Here is a 12,335-nt window from a genome sequence, read left to right on the forward strand (position 1 = left end):
CACTGGACGGGGTGTGGGAGAAGAATGGTGACGTAATACAGAGGCTCCGCCCCCTTCCTTGGAGCGGAGAGACCCGGCTGCTGAAGCTCGGCCAATCAGAGGGAAGGCTACTGGATGGCATGGTAACTATTCTACCCTCACCTTGCCCCAGTTCCTGGGCGGTGAAGGGAAGGCTTCCCCTCGGTACCTCCCTTCGCTTCCTGGCCAAACCACGTGCGGAGCTAGAGGACCCTCCTGGGAGGTCTGACTGTCCGTGTAGCTTGCCTGCAGCTGCTGCGAGGCCTCAAAACCTGGCCTCCTTGTCTCCTGACCCATGCCAGCCCCAGCACAACCTTTCTTTCCCTCTCTGAATCCCTAGAATAGACATGAGCTCAGAGATGCCCTAGGGACTGGCTCAGAATAGGACTTCTTTTCCACTTGTCCTTTAGGAACCCCCAGTTATTCCTAAAGTCCTGGTTCAAATGTTCCCGCCTTCTCTGGGATACATTTGCTGATCTCTGTCAGAAAGTTGGGTTAATGTTTGGGCAGGCCTCTGTCACATTGTATCCTATTACATCGCTGTCTATGTGCCTGGGCTTTTGGAGGGCAGAGCTGCATTTTCTTCATCTTGGTTGTTAAAAACAAAATTCAACTGCGTAAATCTAAAAATCGGGTTGACTTCATAAAGCGATTCATGAATTGGGCAGCATCCCTCTAGCAACTGGAAGGGCACTCTGAAGGGTTGTACAAAATGGAAGGATTTTATAGGAAGAAGGGCGAGTAAAGGAAGCTGTTAGCAAAAGACATCTTTTCTTTGGGGGAGGAGAAGAGGAAGGTTTTTTATTATGTAACTGCTTCTTTCTATGGAGGACAAAGGGGGCCTATGTGACAGATTACACTTACTGGTGCTTGGCCAGAAAGTTTTATACTGGTTAAGATTATGTTTCTGGGAGAGGTTGAAAGTGCAAGTAGATCAGGTATTAAATCTAGGTTTGGTATGGGCTTTAGGCTGAGTGATGCCATTTTGGGCCTATGGCTTTTTTCTTTTTCTTTAACACTGGTGTTCCTAGCTTGGAGCAGAAGCCTGACATTACAAAGGGAAGGTTGTACATGTTCTAGAAACTAGATCTCATGACTGAGAGCCCCAAACAAAATAGCAGGGATTGCTCAGAAAGCCTATTAGGATTACCTCTCCACCACCATCTCTTCCTGGGGCATCAATGCCAAATTGATTTGAAATGGGCTGTGCCCAAATTAAAACAATGGAATTTGCAAAGGACTGGACTGGCCACATGTTTGGCTCTTAGAAGCACTAAGTAAATGTTTATTTCCTTCCTCCTGATAGTGAAGGGTGATACTCATAAATAGCATATAATTAGGTTTTTAACTAGAGCATAATGTTCTTTGCAGTTAATTTATTGGTATATTCAGTAATTTTATCTAATATTTTATACTTTCTACTTATCCTTCCTGTTCTGTTTCTGTCTCTCCTTTACTAGAATTTTTTTTATTTTTTTGTAGTAATAACTGCCATTTATTGAGGCCAAGCTCTTTGCCAGATCTGTTTAAAAATTGAGATATAATTCACATGAGAAATTACATAATTCACATATGATTCAAATTTACCCATTTAAAGTGTACTACAATCCAGAGGTTTTTGGTATATTCGTATGGTTGTGCAACCATCACCACTATCTAATTTCAGAACATTTTCATAACCCCAAATAGAAACCCATACTCTGGCTGGGTAGCTCAGCTGGTTAGAGCATTATCCCAATATGCCAAAGTTTCAGGTTCTGTCCCTGGTCAGGGCCCATACAAGAATCAACCAATGAATGCATAAATAAGTGGAACAACAAATCAATATTTCTCTCCCCCTTCCTCTCTCTCTAAAAATCAGATCAGTTAGCAGTCATTCTCTCTCTTTCTTTTTAATTCTCACCAGAGGATATTTTTCCATTGATTTTTAGACAGAGAGAAATATCGATGTGAGAAAAACACATCGATTGGTTGCCTTTTGCACGCTCCCCAACCAGGGCCTGGGCCAGGGAGGAGCCTGAACCAAGGTACGTGTCCTTGACCGGAATCCAACCTTGGATCCTTTGGTCCACAGGCCAGTGCTCTATCCACTGAGCCAGATGGGCTAGGGCAGCAGTCATTCTCCATCTCTCCCTCCCCCAGCCCCTGGCAACTACTAATCTACTTTGTTTCAATGAATTTGCCTGTTATGGACATTTCATATAAATGGAGCCATATAATATGGCCTTTGTGTCTGACTTCTTTTATTTAGCATAATGTTTTTAAGGTTAATTTGTGTTGTAGCATGGATTAGTACTTCATTTCTTTTCAGGGTCAAATAATATTCCATTTTATAGATATATTTTGTTTATACATTCATGAGTTGAATGACATTTGAGTTGTTTCCATTTTGTAGCTACTAAGAATGATACTGTTATGAACATTCATGTACAAGTCATTATGGACATATGTTTTCAATTCTTTTGTATTTATACATTTATACCTGGGAGTAGATTGTAGGGTCATATGGTAACTATGTTTAACTTTTTGAGGAAATGTCAAACTGTTTTACAAAGTGACTATACCATTTTACATTCCCACCAGCATTATATGAGGGTTCCAATTTCTCCACATCACTTTCAACACTTGTTATTTTCCTTTAAAAAAAAATTATAGCGATCCTTGGGGGTGTGAAGTATCATCTCATTGTTCTTTTCATGTACATTTCCCTAATAACTAATGATGATGACTATCTTTTTATGTGTTTGTTGGCCATTTAAATCTCCTTTCCTGCATTCTTCCAGATTATTTTGTTTTTCCTCCTGTGCCAATTTAGAAATAAAATTCTCTTTTTCTATTATTTTATCGGTCTTCTAGAAATTACCACATGAATTTCTAAATTACCGAAGTGTCATGCTAATCACTACCTTTACAGGAAGAGTAGAGTTTGCTGAGATGGAGGAAAAGAAGCATTCCAAGCCAGATGAACAGGGAGAATAAAGATGTGGGACCAGGAAAGAGCTCAAGACAGGGAACAAGGGCCAGAAGCAGGCATCTGTAGGTTGGAGCTAAACAAAGAGGATGACCCGAAGCCCAAAGGTAGAAAACCTAAATCCAGTTTTTGAAACTAAATGGAAGTGGTCTTTTAGTAAAGTTTTATTAATTGTTCGTTTGCCGAGGGACCTTAAAGGAGAAGGTGGGAAGAATTCAAAGTCAAGAAAAGTAGTTTTGAGAATAAGACACCTTTCTTCGAGGAGTGGGGCCGAGATATCTCTGGGTTCCCCACCATTGGCCAACCCAGGGCTTGCCACAGAGCAGGCCTACACTGAGTGAATGAACAAGAGTGAATGCATGAAATAAGCTCTGGCAAGTTAATAAAAATTGGGGTCTCTGTTTCCCCATTTGCAAAGTGGTGATTTTAAAAAAATATATTTTTCCCTAACCGGGGGCTCAGTGGATAGAATGTCGGCCTGCAGACTGAAAGGTCCCGGGTTCGATTCCAGTCAAGGGCATGTACCTTGGTTGCGGGCACATCCCCAGTAGGAGGTGTGCAGGAGGCGGCTGATGTATGTTTCTAACTCTCTATCCCTCTCCCTTCCTCTCTGTAAAAAATCAATAAAATATATATATGTTTTTTAAAATATATTTTATTGATTTTTTACAGAGAGGAAGGGAGAGGGATAGAGAGTTAGAAACATCGATGAGAGAGAAACATCAATCAGCCTCCTCCTGCACACCCCCTTCTGGGGATGTGCCCGAAACCAAGGTACATGCCCTTGACCGGAATTGAACCTGGGACCCTTCGGTTGGCAGGCGGATGCTCTATCCACTGAGCCAAACTGGTTAGGGCTTTTTTTTTTTTTTTTTTTTTTTACTGCAATACTGGGCCAATGGGCAAAGTGATGGAGCAAGCTCCTATTCCATCTCCCTGCTCCAAAAATCCATGTAATATATTGTCCTTGAGTAGAGGACGTATCAGATAGTAAATTGTTAAGAACAGATACTATACTTGATCTTAGCCAAAAGGCCGAGAAGTGATGCAGAGTGATCTTGCTACCTTGTAGGATATAGTGATTAAAGGATCTCATGTGCCAGTCTAAAATCCTGGTTCTGCCATTTACTAGCTGTGTGAGTAGGTAACTTTACCTTCTGTTTTCCATTGATAAAATGGGTATATTAATAGTATCTATCTCATAGAGTTTTTAATGAGGATTAAATATGATAACATAAAAAGCAGAAAAGTGCCTGGGACACAGGGGACTCAAACTGTGCTAATTATTACTGTGGGGATTAAATGGGGGGAAATGTGGGCCTGGCCCATTGCTCAGTTGGTTAGGGTGTCATCCAGATACATCAAGGTTGTGGGTTAAAACCAGTCAGGGCACATACAAGAAGAAGCAATCAATGAATGTATAAATAGGTGGAACAACAAAACTTGATGTGTCTCTCTCTCTAAAATCAATTTTTAAAAATTATGGGGGGAATGGGGGAATAAGGACACATATGTAATACCATAATCAATAAAGAAATTTTAAAAAATTAATAAGTGGGGGGAAATGTGATGGTAGTGTCTAGCTTAGAGGCCCTCCAACCCCTGTCGGTGCTCTGACAAAACGGGCATTGCACTTGCAGGAAGGATTACTGGTCCCTTCATCCCTTTCCCTATTGGGGTAGGATGATCTTTGCAAAGGGAGCCAAGAGTCTCCCTCAAGTTTCTTTATGGGTCAGTCAGCGTGGGGAGGGAACGCTGGGGGCCGGTTTCTGGTGATCTACCCTTTCTTTCATCGGGGGAGAAACCAGGGCTGGGGCTGGAGATCCTCTAGGCTCTGTCTGACAGGGCAGGGCGCCCTCTCCTGATCAAAGGCGGGAATAGCTTTGGCCCAGAGTTTCTGGGGTGGGCCTCACTGGATTTCATTACCTGTCAGGTGCCCTTCTCTTTGCTGAAATTCCCCAAATCGGCTCTGGGTAACAAAGTTTGGGACCAAGGTTGGGACAAAACTGATTTAATGTTTTAGAGGGGTGAGGCTGGATAATTCGGCTAGAATGGGGAGAAGGAGAGACTGGGGTCAAGAAATGAGAGAATTCGGGGCTTTGCTGAATTAATCTTCTGTTCTTTCAACAGGTGATGGAACGCAGTGGAGAGGTAAGGTAACTAGGCGGCTTACCCAATGGGTCAAACCCGTTGTACAGGGCTCTTCCGGCTGTCCCCACGCATCCGGAATTAGTGGAACAGAGGAGGGCTAGAGAGGCATGGCTTGAGGGGACACCAGATTAAGGAGAAGAGCCCAGGGCCTGGGTCTGCAGAAGCGGGGAGGAGCCAGCAGAGGATCTGGGCGCAGTTTCCTTCCCAAGTTCCGCCCCAAGCGCGCCGGCCCCGCCCCCACCGTCCCACTCCCCTCCCCGCCGCTCCTCCCCCCTACTCCCCCCTGCCTCCCGGCCGGGTCTGGGCTACCCTCCGGGTCCCCAGACCCCTCCGCTCCTGGCCTGCGCTAGTGCGGGCTCCTCGCAGCCGCAGCCTTGGTGAGTATGGGGATGGGTGTGCTGGACCGCTGGGCAGTCCCAGTTGGGGGAACTGGGCCACGTGGTTCAGCCTCCGCAGGGCCCCGTCCCTAACTCAGAGTCCTGGTCCCTACCCAGGAACTGCTGCTGTCCTGCCTTGCTGAGCTGACCCCTTTCCCCTATCTGGGGCTGGGTGTGCAGAGGCTGAGCTCTCCCTTCTTAACACCACATGGACTCCTGTTCCGCATTCCTCCATAGGTGCCTGGAAATGCTTGTGTTGCCACCCAGCCGGTGGCTCAGTGGTTAGAGCATGGGCCCGCGGACTGAAAGGTCTGGGTTAGATTCCCGTGGGCTGGTCAAGGTCAAGGGCACTACCTCAGTTGCAGGTTCTATCCCTGGCCCCCATGCAGGAGGCAACCTCTCATATTGATGTTTTTTTTTCTTTCTTTCTAAGAATCAATGGAAAAAATATCCTCAGGTGAGGATTAACAACAACAACAAAAAGACACACACAAAAAGCAGGTGTTGGAGGGGGCGAGGACTTGGAATCCAATATGTTAGTTTCAAATCTCAGCTGACAGTTATTAGCATGTGCTCTTGAGCAAATGCTTTTAGCCTCCCTGAGCCTTTACTATTGTGTAAAATGGAAATAAATACCGGCCATAGTGCCCACCTCATAGAATTATAGTGAGGAGTAAAAGAAATTATATGTAGTGCCTAGATTCAGAAGGCATCTAGTAACTGTGGATTAGGACTGGAAGCTGAGAAGATCTTTAGAGACCCTTGAGATGCGGTAGGGGTACTCCTAAGAAAGCTGTTTTCAACGAAGTAATTACCTACGAGGAAGTTAGAGCTAACTGGGGCTGAACAGCTGACCTTCAGGTAGTGAGCTCACTGTTCTGGAGGAGTTGAATGTCCAAGTTGGAATGGTCTTATCTAAAACAACATGATCCCCATGTTGAACAATTGTAGAAATAGGCCCAGAATGGTTAGGTGACGTGCCCAAGGTCACACAGCTAAAAAAGGAGGCCATGCATATCTTGAAGAAGTGGAACAGCCTGTTCTTACAACATCCTTATCACCCCCTGCTTTGAGCAGTAACTTTCATAACTTTTTATTCCTTGAGGATCCAGTGTTCAGTTTGGGACCCCGTGGTTCCAGAGGGATCTGTAGCAAATGGCTTCAGGAAGAATCTGGATTCATGCACAGAATCTGGATTTGGTCTGGGTGGGGAAGGTGTTCCCTTTCCAGGGCCTTGAGGGACTCAGTCTATTTGGATGATCCAAGGAATGTGTTTGATTGGGGAGGCTCACCAGAGCCACTTCCTACTCCCCTGAGAGACTCCTAGCCCCTAAAGGAAGAAAGGAGTTTGAGAAGTTGGGATAGGCTGCCTGACAGGGCCTAGCAGAGAGATGGGCGGAGAAGATAGATGACAGTGTGGAAGTGTATTTTCCTGGCTGGTTCCGGAAGGCCAGGAGGCGCCTATGGCAGTCAGGTTCTTCCGGAGGGTGGGACTAGAAGGGAGAGTCCTGTGGGTGGAGCCCAGAAGAGTTGGGACTTCATCTGGTGAGGCTTGAGTCCAGAAGAGTAAGTTATTTATGTATCTGGAACCAGCCCTAGTTTGGCAACAAGAAGTCTAAGTGGTGAGGATGGCTTTTCCTCTGGTCAGCATATTGCTTTGAGGAAGGGCCTTCTCTCTGTGTCTTGGTTTCTCTGTCTTTACAATGGGAACAGGGATGACTCATCCATATAGGATTTGGTTTTTACCTTTCTTCCTTTTATAGACAGGCACTCTTTCTCCCTCCCCTTCTAACTTGACCTTTCTGCCAAGATCTCTGGCCTAAGAGGTAGGGGGTCAATGAAGACCAGAGTTGCAGTTTGTGACTCTGTGGCCCTGAGCAGGTTCCTGCTCCTTCTCTTTGTCTCAGCTTCTTCTTCTCTATACAGGGGGTTCTGGGCTAGGATTGCTGCTGTATATTCGGCTATTATAATTTCTGACCTTAGATAACCTCATCTGAGCAGGAAGTCACAATCCTCAGGAGCCCTTACCTTCTATCCAGAGGGGGTGGACAGGCCCCTGGGCACTGGCAAGCCCCCAGAAGCTGAATAGGCAGCTTTCTTCAGCAAACAGCAAGCCCATGTCAGCACCAGGCCTGACTCTGCAAAGCCTTTCACACTCAGAGCATGTGAGGCAGCAGGTGGGGACAAGTAGGGAGTCAGAGGTTCTGTTGGTTTCCATGGAGTCCTTGCTGCTGTGGATTGTGGTGCAGGCACACAGAGCTTGGGAAGGGACTAAGGTTGCAGAGGGACCCTGGGCCAGTGGGTAAAGCAGTGAGAGCTGATGGGAGGCCCTGAAGCATGAAAGCTCAAGGACTTGGGGGAGAGAGATGGACCTTTCTGCCTGCTAGAAGGCTTTAGGGTTGGTTCCTGCAATAAGAGACTAGTTAAACCAGTTCCTATAGTCCTAGGCTTAGGGAAGAGGAGATCCCAATCTATTCAAGTTTCAAGGCGGCACAGGTCTGGTTCACTGTCCTCTGAAATTGAGGGTAAAAATTCTGGGTTTCCAAGTCAGTCAGTCTTCCTCATCCAGGACAGGAGCTGTCCAAGCTTAGAGGCTAACTGGCTTCCTTTTTTGAGGACTGAGCACTAGAGCTGACTTCACCTTGCTTCCTTGGGCCCTGACAGCACACCACTCCATCCCCAGGTCTGACAAGATGTACCAGGTTCCACTGTCACTGGACCGGGATGGGACCCTGGTCCGGCTCCGCTTCACCATGGTGGCCCTGGTCACAGTCTGCTGTCCACTTGTCGCCTTCCTCTTCTGCATCCTCTGGTCCCTGCTCTTCCACTTCAAGGAGACTACGGCTACACACTGTGGGGTAGGGATTGGGGGCACTGATACCTCATATTGGATTTATTTTGGATCCTGGTTCTTTTGTAACAGGATTAGCAGTGGGATCCATTAAACATACTGGGATGCTGGGGGGTTGCCTGCAAATTGAGGTCACAAGGATTAGTCTCCCTCTACCTTTCATGGAGGTTTCTGGGGGCTGGGGGCTGAAGTTGGGCAGCTGTAGCAGAACCCAATCCTTCATAGAGGGGCAAATTCAGGAGACCCAGAGTTTCTGGGGGGTGGAGAGAGAACAGGACTAGGCTAGAGGGCATTTGGAGCTTCTTAATGTGGCACTGTGGGCTTGTGCTTGTTTCTATGGGAATGTAATTGTGTGTATGTGTGTGTAACTGTAAGGGACGTGACTATAATGGCTTTGAGTTGAGTATGTGTGTGAGAGAGACTGTATTTGTGCCTGTCTGGATGGGGATCTGATTATGAGTCTGTGTTATGAGGTACCGTACTTTCCGGCATATAAGACGACTTTTTAACCCAGCAAAATCTTCTCAAAAGTCGGGGGTCTTATATGCCAGAAAATACGGTAGGTTAGAAAAATCTCTGACAATGTATATCAGATTGCTTAAAACCCAAATACCATATTTTCCGGCGTATAAGACCCCCGACTTTTGAGATTTTCCTGAGTTAAAAAGTCGTCTTATACGCCAGAAAATACGGTAGGTCCCAGGCCCTCTGAGTTTTCCTAGATGGCCATGTACCCTCTGGACAGCAATATGGGATGCTGGGCCAGGAAGAAAGATGTGATAATTCTTTCTCTATTGGATATTGGAGTAAAGGGGGTGAGACCTGTGTTTACTTTTGTCATACTCCTAGTTTATCCACTGACTCTGTATATTACCTGAGACAACAATACTGAGCCTCAGTTTCCCCATGTCTACTAGTATAGAGCTCCGGGTAGAGGAAGAATAAGAAGATGATTTATGAAATGTTAAGGGTGAGGAGCAGAAGGAAGAGGAGGAGAAGGAAATTGTCAGGGTGGAAGACAGAACAGGGGAGGAATTTACCTATGTGCTCTAAGTAGAAAAGAGGTAGGGCCTGGACATTTTGCATTAGCCCTGTCAGCAAGAGCTCTGAAGACTCCCAGTCCTATAAAGAGCATTTGCTCCAGAAAAAGGGCTGTGACTAGCAGTGGAGTCTGGCTGGGGATAGAGGTGGGGCACTTCTTTTGTTCATAGGACCTAGAGTTTTCCCTCTTGATTTGTCAATGGATAATCATGGGTCTTGAGCAATGGGTAGCCAGTCGGATAAAAACCAGGCTGGGAGCTATCAGAAAAAAACAGAACTAGATGAAAGAGAGTGACCAGGTGATCTAAGGGGGTCCTAGTTCCAAGATCTACTTCTCACCTTAGATAATACATCAAATGTTTCTATTACCCTGGCCAACTCCTCTTCATTCTGCAACATCCTGCTGAGGTGTATCCTCCTCCAAAAAGCCTTCTTCAGCTTCCTTGGGGCAAATTTAACCACTCCCTCACACAGTTGTATCACCTTATATTTGTGTATCTTCCCCACCAGAATGCACGCTCCTTGAAGGTGAGCACTACATCTGAATCAGTATTTGTTGAATAAGTGAATAAGACCCCCAGCCCAGTGCTCTGGGAAAAGGAAGGCGTGGTATAATGCAGTCATAGTCCGGTACAGAAAATCATAATATTTGTACAGCATATGGAGTTAAATGTAGGCTGTTTGTTCTGCCCTTCATGGCTGGCTCCAAGGGCTAATGGGAACAATAACCTCGGCATATCTGGCCTATCTATGCCCCATTCTTGGCATAATGGTTATGTAGATAAGTTATAGGTAGCTGTAGGAGGGGTAGTTCTGGTCCCACTGGGCAGAACTAGGCCTAGCAACCCTGGGGGTATTATGTTCCTACTCCCTGGGATTACCATGTTGGATCTCCCTGGGGATTTTTGTATAGGCTCTGAATTTTTCACCCTGAATTTCCAAGGAATGGCCAACCCTAGGAATGAAAGAAGTAACCTTAGTTTAACATATCTATAATTAGATGACTTTACTTCTGCTTGCACATCCCCAATGATGCGGAGTTTTCTTCCTCCCCAGGCAGCCTATTCTAACGAGGCTTAGTAGCTAACAATTAGCAAGCTCACTCTTACAGTGAGCATACACTCTCTTCTTGGGGAATCTCTGCTTCAGGAGCTACTTAGAGCTACTCTTTCCTCCTGGTTTCCAGCCAGCCCTGCAGAGATGGGAGTCCGTGAGTCTACTCTTAGGTAGCATAACTCTAGTTCCTTCAGGCATTATTGGTCACTGTTCTCTCCATGCTAAGCCCTAATCTGGGCATAGGACTTCATATGGACTGGGCAGTACAGGCGAAAACAGGACTGTTCCTTTCCTATTATAGGCTGTTAGGCCTCTCTTAATGCAGCCTGAGCTGCCAATAGCTGTTTCTGCATCTGTCCAGGCTAGACACTGATAGCTCATATTCAGGCCTGTCTAGATCTCTTCTGGATCATGAATCTATTATCCTAAGATTAGCTCTCTAATGGGGCCCACAACATACTCATTCCTATTCCAACAAAAAATGGTGAAATCCTATTCTGTTTTCTACTTTTCCCTTTCCAGAAACCTACCTGTATCACTAGACAAACTCCCCACCCCCAATCCCTGACAAGGAAGCTGTTGTGGGCTGACCTTAGCCACTATCACTTCTTACCTTTTCAGAGTGTTCCAAAATTTATGACGTGGCCTTATTGGTCCTAGGAAGGCTCTCTGCCTGAGCAGGCGTGGAGATCCGGGCACTCTGTGGGTGGGAAGGCCGGCCCTGAGGAGCTGGGGGTGGGACCCTTTAGTCTTAAAACAGTCTCAGTCTGGCTAAAGTCCTCAACCCAAGCTCCGGACCCTTCAGCACCCAGTGTGAGTGTTGCTCAGTGCACCCCTCCCTCCCCCAGCCCTTCCCCTGTCCCAATTCCTGATGGTGAGCTAGACTAATGGACTGGGGTTCCCTAATGGAGGGAGGTATGAGTCCCAAGGGGAGATTTGGTTTTAGGCATTTTAATACAAAATCATCTTTGTCTAATCTCCCCTCCCTCGCCCCTTCCCTGAAGGGAGCCTAACTTGAGAGGTCATGGTGGTTGGGGCAGTAGGGGGTGGAAAGGGAGTTCTTTGCCTAGAGGGAGAAGGGAGCAGAAGCAGCCCAGTTTCCTGGGTCTAGGTCTGTCTGTCCTGGGTGTGGTCCAACAAGGTTTCCATGATCCTCAGATTCCTGTAAACCTTAAAGTGGGTGACATGGTCTTCTTAGAGAGAAAGGAAATAGAAGTCTGGGCCTCAGAGGGACCCTGGTACCTTGGGATCAGGGTATACTACTGGCCTGAGGCTTGGATCATTCCGAGCCTGGGGGTGGGATGGCTGGTAGCCTGTGGTCCCATTGAAGTAGGTCTGGGGCACGCCCACTGTTCCTAGTTGAACTTGGATAAAGAGCTGGAATGTGGTCAGACAGGGTCAGTGGGAGGGCTTGGGCCAGTGTGAGATAGGGTTCTTTGTCTAGGATCCTTGACCTGTAGAAAGCCTTGATTGGAGCCTTAAGCTGTCAGGTGGCAAAAGGCCTTAGTCCTAATGATTGATCCTGGCATAGTGCTGGGTCTCAGTCTCCCATTCTGTGGGAGCCCTTCCACCTTTGACCCTTCTGATGGGAATGAAGGTAGTGAGGATGAGGTGGGCCATCAGAGCTTTCCTGTCCACTAGGAACCTCTATTTTCCAGACCCTTCAAGAGTGGCTGTATAGGATCAGTGTGCCATGGGGATTCCTAAAACCTGACACTGTCTATCTCTGCTGCTCTTACCTCATCTCCCTCTGCACCTCCTTCTCTTCTGCACTATTTTTCTTTTTTCCTTATGTTCTTCTTCTCTTTTGGCTCTTTTCTATACCCCGAGTAGCTCTGGAAAAGGCCCCACTTTCCCAGGCCTTGCTATC

General features: G+C 46.5%; 1 protein-coding gene and 1 pseudogene across 13 annotated transcripts in view; one reads left to right on the top strand and one right to left on the bottom strand.

The window, feature by feature from the left end:
• The window catches only part of PGAP2 (post-GPI attachment to proteins 2), a 20,611-nt gene continuing 8,276 nt past the window's right edge, over positions 1–12,335 (top strand). For 3 of the 13 annotated variants that reach the window (XM_054724674.1, XM_054724665.1, XM_028158165.2), the window contains exons 1-3: positions 3,008–3,096; positions 5,120–5,145; positions 8,201–8,375. In XM_054724674.1, the coding sequence (XP_054580649.1) occupies positions 3,079–3,096; positions 5,120–5,145; positions 8,201–8,375 (219 nt within the window). In that variant the 5' untranslated portion in view covers positions 3,008–3,078. Of the gene's footprint in view, positions 123–1,949; positions 2,046–2,932; positions 3,097–5,119; positions 5,146–5,409; positions 5,518–5,956; positions 5,975–6,000; positions 6,019–8,200; positions 8,376–12,335 lie in introns of those variants that run through there. The other 10 variants (XM_054724672.1, XM_054724666.1, XM_028158167.2 and 7 more) reach the window with 10 other exon arrangements.
• On the bottom strand, positions 3,860–4,036 carry LOC114234590 (U2 spliceosomal RNA; annotated as a pseudogene).

The sequence above is a fragment of the Eptesicus fuscus genome, chromosome 13, assembly GCF_027574615.1.
Source record: "Eptesicus fuscus isolate TK198812 chromosome 13, DD_ASM_mEF_20220401, whole genome shotgun sequence".
Taxonomy (NCBI): domain Eukaryota; kingdom Metazoa; phylum Chordata; class Mammalia; order Chiroptera; family Vespertilionidae; genus Eptesicus; species Eptesicus fuscus.